This window comes from Paralichthys olivaceus, chromosome 23 (assembly GCF_024713975.1).
Source record: "Paralichthys olivaceus isolate ysfri-2021 chromosome 23, ASM2471397v2, whole genome shotgun sequence".
NCBI classification, from domain to species: Eukaryota; Metazoa; Chordata; class Actinopteri; order Pleuronectiformes; family Paralichthyidae; genus Paralichthys; species Paralichthys olivaceus.
In genome coordinates this window covers 6,186,470-6,192,683 of record NC_091115.1, presented here as the reverse complement: position 1 = coordinate 6,192,683, position 6,214 = coordinate 6,186,470, and the positions used below count along the sequence as shown (strand labels likewise).

At 47.5% G+C, this 6,214-nt stretch overlaps 1 protein-coding gene across 1 annotated transcript in view; it reads left to right on the top strand.

Annotated features, from left to right (window-relative positions):
• The first annotated feature begins 654 nt into the window (after positions 1 to 654).
• The window catches only part of sema3aa (sema domain, immunoglobulin domain (Ig), short basic domain, secreted, (semaphorin) 3Aa), a 30,823-nt gene continuing 25,263 nt past the window's right edge, over positions 655 to 6,214 (top strand). Inside the window, exon 1 of the mRNA XM_069520013.1 lies at positions 655 to 1,191. Coding sequence (XP_069376114.1) covers positions 1,086 to 1,191 — 106 coding nt within the window. The 5' untranslated portion in view covers positions 655 to 1,085. The remainder of the gene's footprint in view (positions 1,192 to 6,214) is intronic.

The window sequence follows — 6,214 nt, the reverse complement described above, 5'->3', positions numbered from 1 at the left end:
AGTACATCAAAGATCACAAATTCACCTCAATTAGAACGTCACACAACACCCTGATGGTGGAAAAGTGGAGGAGGTCACAAAAAGAGCAACAAAAGAACGACAGGTCGAGCTGTCCCCTCTGGCTCTGACGCTAAAGACACGTCTGTTTGGGCTTTTTAAAAATCCCAGTGTCACATCTTAGAGCAGACGCAGCTCTGACTGAGCAGAAGAAGAGGAAGAACGGTAGAGGAAGGAGAGGAAAAAGGGTTTTTTTTGTAAAAGATACAAGAAACTACTGGAAATGAAGAATTGATGACTAACATAAAAGGAAAGAGTGACGAAAGAAGAGATGAGAGTATAAAAACCCAACCATCCGCTGTGCTTCATATCTACTACTGGTTTCATCGCTGCTCTCAAGTCGCCCCCTCCTCTATCTATCTCTCTTTCTCACCAGCACTCCCATTCTCTCTCTCTCTCTCCCTCTCAGCTGCTCACCCTCCCCTCCCCTCTCTTCCTGGATGGTGTAGCTCTCTCTCTCTCTCTCTCTCTCTCTCTCTCTCTCTCTCTCTGGCAGTCTAGTGGAGCTGCACACAAGGATTAGAGGGTTTGCTGTGAGTGTCTGCTCTGAGGAGAAGAAGCCAGAAAGACAGAGATAAAATAAATTCTCTGTAAAAAAAAAAAAAGAAAGAAAGAAAGGAAGGAAGGACAGCTTCACTGTTGTGGATAAGTGATCTGATTTACCTCCACTCTGCCTATCACCTCATTCAAGCCTGCCTGAAGCCTTCACCTGGGGGAGGACAGATAAGCCAAGGGGGACTATATATCTCGGACCTCCACTCGCACAGGGGAGCCATGTGAGCGGCACCCCTCCACCCACTTCACACCACAGAAGTCCCCCCACATTGAGCCCTCAGAGCTGGGGAGCCCATCCAGGATTTTTTCCCCTCCTCTTCTTCTCCTCCCCACCTCCACCTCCCTGGAACCTTCCTCTGTCAGAGGGACTCTCCGGGACTCGGCGGACCCCCGGCAGGAGCCACTCATCTCGGGGGAACTCGGGGTGCGAGTGCCCCCCTGGTCTGGAGGCCGTCCGGCAGCACTCCAGCACCATGGATTACCTGTTTGGGATTGTAGTGCTGCTGTGTGGGGCGGTGCAGCCGGGGAGAGGAGTTGAGCCCAAGCACAACGTACCCAGGCTAAAGCTGTCATACAAGGGTAAGCCCACTCTCTCTGCTCCCTCCTGACTCCAGGATACACTGCACAAGGGTCTGCCTCTGCTGCTTTTAACACAAACTACCATGCTTGGTCTATCCCTCTTGCCCGTGGCTGCTCTTTCATGCTCTTCTTTTCATCCATTCTTCTCATGTTGAGTATCCCTTTTTTCCTCCTCTATTTCTGTGAGTCTATTTCTGCCTCTGTGTGTTGTCTCACTCACTCTTTTCTCCCTCTTGGTCAGCGTTCAGCATCCAGCTCAACCTCCTGCACATTCCCTTCCTCACATTTACTCACTCCTTCCTCTGCCTGTCCCTCAAAAACTGACTATTCTCCTTGCAAATGGTCAGATTGGTTCCATATGCCGAGGAAGGGCTCTGGCCCGGAGCTAAATGTATATATTGGCCCCTGTACCAATTTTCCCCTTGTGCTGTCCCCTTGTGCTTGTACTGTACAGCCCCTGTTAAGTGCTCTGAAAAGGCAGTGGAGCCTCTGTTTTAATGGCTTCTGTCCCAAAAAACTCAAGCCTTGGTCGTGACATGGAGCATTTCTTTAAGGGGCCGTGCATGCAGGTTTTCCCAACTTCTCATTACTGTACTGTAAATGGATCCAACAGTTGTAGAGTTTTTTTTCTTTTTTAAATGGAAAAATACTTACGCATGTTGATTTAACGCGCATGCAATAAATCATCTATCTGCAGCCGAATGCATCGGCGGAGAATGAGAGGGAGAGTTTAATGTGAGAGTTTTTTATACCGTGCACGTGTGCGTTTTTGACGTACACAGCAAACATGTTATTCCCTCTCCTTCTGTGTTATTTTGAGGGGAGACTGCGGAGCGCCGGCTCTTCCTCTCCTCCTCCTCCCTCTCTCCTTCTCTCTCCATCTCGTCTCTTCTCTCTCACACCCTACACTAAATCAGGCTCTTTGTAATAGCAGACTTTTCATCTCAGCTAGAAATAACTGTCAACATTTTTGGCATATTTTGGGAAGGTTTTTTTTTTTTTATGTCAGTGAGGGAGGCTATTGTGGTTCTTTGTCCTGAAACATGACCAAAAGTATAGAGCTGGGAGTGTGGTCTCTTGATTCTTTATTTTAGTCCTGTTTACCCCCATAAAGCACAGTGAGAATTTATGAACGGGCCGATCATCATTTCGCAGCTGAAAAGTGTGTGTTGACCTCCACCCCAAGGTTTGGTTCCTCAGATAATTTCAGTCCATGTCGAGGGAAAATCAAATTTTGGTCTCGAGAAGAGGGTGAATATGATGTTTGTCACTCTAATTCATTTTCTATCTTTAGCAAAGACGCTCTGTATAACTTATGTTTAGAGGCCTGCTATATGACATGCTTTATTCTCTACATGGAGCACAAGTTGTAATTTAGGGATGGTATATTTTCCTTTATCACCCTTTCAACTTCCAAATTGTCTGTGTTCTAAATCTACAGCATAAAAAGCTCAAGACTTAACCCACTTTTCTTTTGTGTCCTGGTTTTGATGCCATCACAGTGAAGGATTTTTAAAAAGGGTGATGACATGCATTCACCATGCGAGCGTAATGAATCTGGAAAGAATCACGGCTGAACTTACCTGCAACTCACGTCATATATCCCCGGGGCTCCATCATGTCAGCTCGCACAAACCTGAGCCTGATGGGAAAATGTCACCCCTTCTTTACACAGCCATCTGTTTAAAGAATGTGAATATCGCTCCCCTCCTGCTCGCCCATGTATTTTGTGATCCTCTCCGCTATTCAGTCTGACAAGTGAGCATGTTGCAGACAACGATACAAGACAAGAGATATGTCATCAAAGTGTGTATTGAGTAACTGTGCCGAAAGATGGACGAGTAGAATCAAACCACAAGAGCAGGTCTGCAGCCTGTGGTAATAGACGGACAATGATTTTTACGAGAAGTGCATCTAAGCGTGTGTGTGTGTGTGTGTGTGTGTTTGTGTTTGTGTGAATGTTCTTGCCACATCTTGGTGTGAGGACTCAACACCCTCTCTTGTGATTTCCTTCTCTTAGACTGTAAGTGGTGTCTCGTTGTGTGAATTTGTGTGTGTTTTAGCGAGACATAAAAAAAAGAAAAAGAGGGAAGTGTCAGGTCTGGTGTGCGCTCATATAATTAGACACCTGGTTTTGCACTTGTGCCCGAGCACAAACGCATGAGCTCACAAAATGGTATCTTTTATTGTGCCGTTGAATCAGTGTTTCTGCAATTACGTGTGATTGCAAACTGCTGTTGGCTTGCACTGGTGTGTGTGTGTGTGTGTGTGTGTGTGTAAAGACATGAGAGTGTATCATGTGCCGGCGTCTTTGTGTGCCACCGCTCGCCGCTGCCTGCGCTCGTGTCTCGGCCCCACAGGTGTTTGATGGCTCTCTTGATGCCTGTCAGGGGACGCTTCTCAGTTAACGCCCACACCGTGGCGGATACAGAGGGAGGAAGGGGAGGATGGTGGAAGTGATGGCGGAGGGGAGGAGATTTGCTTTTAATGAAGGAAAAGCTGGCAGACGTACAGTAGGCGACGCAGAAGGACGGGAGGCTGGTCGTTAAGTGAAGTGTCACTCATCCCCTCTCCCACCGCGAAGCCGGCATAGTAATTAAGTCAAATAAACAATGAGAAGGAATCCTCCTGGGAGGGACGGTCAAACAAGCGCTGAGCACAAGAGTGGGCCCGGCCCCTCGACTGGGACGATCACAGACGGAAAGAGAGAGCGAGGCCCAGGACGAGCAGGGCCCTGTGATTTGAGTCCATGAAATATACACCGTCCCCGTGAAAATCATGCTCGAATGAGTGCCGATGATCCGCCTCCAGGGACAGATTCAGTCAGACAAAAGTGACTGATTCGCTTCCCCCTCGGAAAAGGACGCAGCAAACGACTGCAGAGTGAGCAGTTTGAGCGCGAGGACGTCTGAGAAATGGAGGCAGGTTGATAAAATGACCTCTCTGGGGGACAGCTGGTGCAGCAAGTGCGGAGTAAATGATTTCCCAGTTGGGTCAGTTAGACATTCAGCAAAAAGGATCTGACTTGACGGGGACAGAAGAATGATCACAGGAGTTAATTATTTTCTCCTCTTCTTAATTCTGAAAGAGCTCTAACCTCCCTCGCCTTCACACGAGGAGAAGAGGTGGAACTCAAGTCCAAGTTAAAATCCTCTGTGAACGTTTTACAGATGTTGACTTGTTGATGATGCATGTGCCACAAAAAGTGAGTCAACACCTTTGAATATCCTGCAAAGCTTTATTATCAATATCGAAAACATGATCTCAGAATTTAGGGTTTTTAAAACATGACAACTATTTAATGCTGCAGCGGCACAGCCTCCATATGTCCCTCCCATCAATGCATACCTGAACACATACCTCCCACAAACATCATGAGGAACACTGACCCCTAAAGGTCATTCAGTGCACGCGCAGCACCCAGAGATTCCAAACGCGATAAAGCATCAGATTCTGCGAAAAACTTGACCCCAATGTGATCCCAGAAAAAAGCCGCCAGGGAGCGGTGCTTTAAAACCGAAAGGCCTCGTCAGACAACCTGATAATTACCATCGGCTCTGGGTAATTACGGCGCCTATACACTGCATGACCTCTTAACGCCGTCATAGGCCGCCCCCACGCCGGCTCAATGGGCGGAACAGAGCGAGGAAGATGGAGCGCTGCTGAGAAAGACATGGGGGAATCTGAAATTGGCTCGTAACGCTTCAAAATAGACACTCGGTGTGGAACCGCACTCAACGCAGTCTGGACTCGGCCCCCGTAATAAGCGCGTCCGTGTGTGTGTGTGTGTGTGTGTGTGTGTGTGTGTTTGCGTGTGGGCGTGCCTGCCTGTCTGCCGGGGGGGGGTTGAATAAGCATGTGTGTGTATATGTGTGTTTGTGGGTTTTTGCATGTGTGCCGGGTTTATCAGCTTGTTTTGTCTATTCATTATTTTATATGTGATTGAGCAGCATCCCTCCCCACGTCTCTTTCTCTCCGTCATATCTGTCCATTCTGTGGGCTGAGGCTGACAGAGCGGATGTAGATAATTATAAGGTGTTCGCCCAACGCGCCAACTTTGGAGATGTCTGCCTCCCTCTCTCCCTCTTCGTTCTTCCTCTCCTGCGGCTCAATCCCTCTCTCTTTCCCACCGCAGCCCCTAAGTACAATCTCCAAGTAGGCTGTGTGTGTGTTTGAGTGCAGCTCAGTTGATACAGATCCTTTTCAACTCTTTTCGGACACACACACACACTGAACTGCCCTCATCTTCGCTCCCACATTCCAATACTATAAACCAATGTTTTGCAGTGGCCTGCTTTTCAACTCTGCCCGTATGCTACATCCGAACACACTGCATATCCTCGCACTGACTCACATACCTGACCGCAGTGTTTGCTGGAGCTCCCACCGCCCCTCGTCCACAAGTTGAGAGATGCTATAATGAGTGTGTATCCGAACTGACGCTCGTTGCCCCACAGATAATTGTGCAATGACACAACCGACGCTTGCAAAACAAAAAGCCATCCATCAAGTTGCTGAGAAATCTGTCACTTGTTTTTGTTGCAGTTTCACTCTTGCATACGAAAGTGAGTGTTGTCGTGGTGTTGTATCTTATTATGCATGATTTAAACCAACACAGGAATGCAGGAGGAGTGATTTAAGTGTGTTATCATTCCCCCATGTTGAAAACTGGCAGGTAGAACTTCTGAGTTCACCGGCCTCTCCTTTGCATGTGTCTTTGTTTTACTCTTTTCATTGGCGTGTGTTATGAAATGTTCCCCAGCGGTCGTAAAATGTTCTCTTGCAAATAGCTGTTATTACTCGTCTATTTGCTTTAGAGAATTCAATTTAAATGAAAATGATCATCGAAAAATAAATAAAAACTTGGATGTGTGCTCGCAGAGGCCACAATAGGAGATAGTGTCGGTGCTGTGTGTGTGTTTGCTCAAAGATTAACGTGTGTGCTCACAGCAAATCGTATACGTTCGTTGTGCGTTTTTGTCCGTGTGTGTACATAAGCGTTGTATGGACATGCACACGGAGG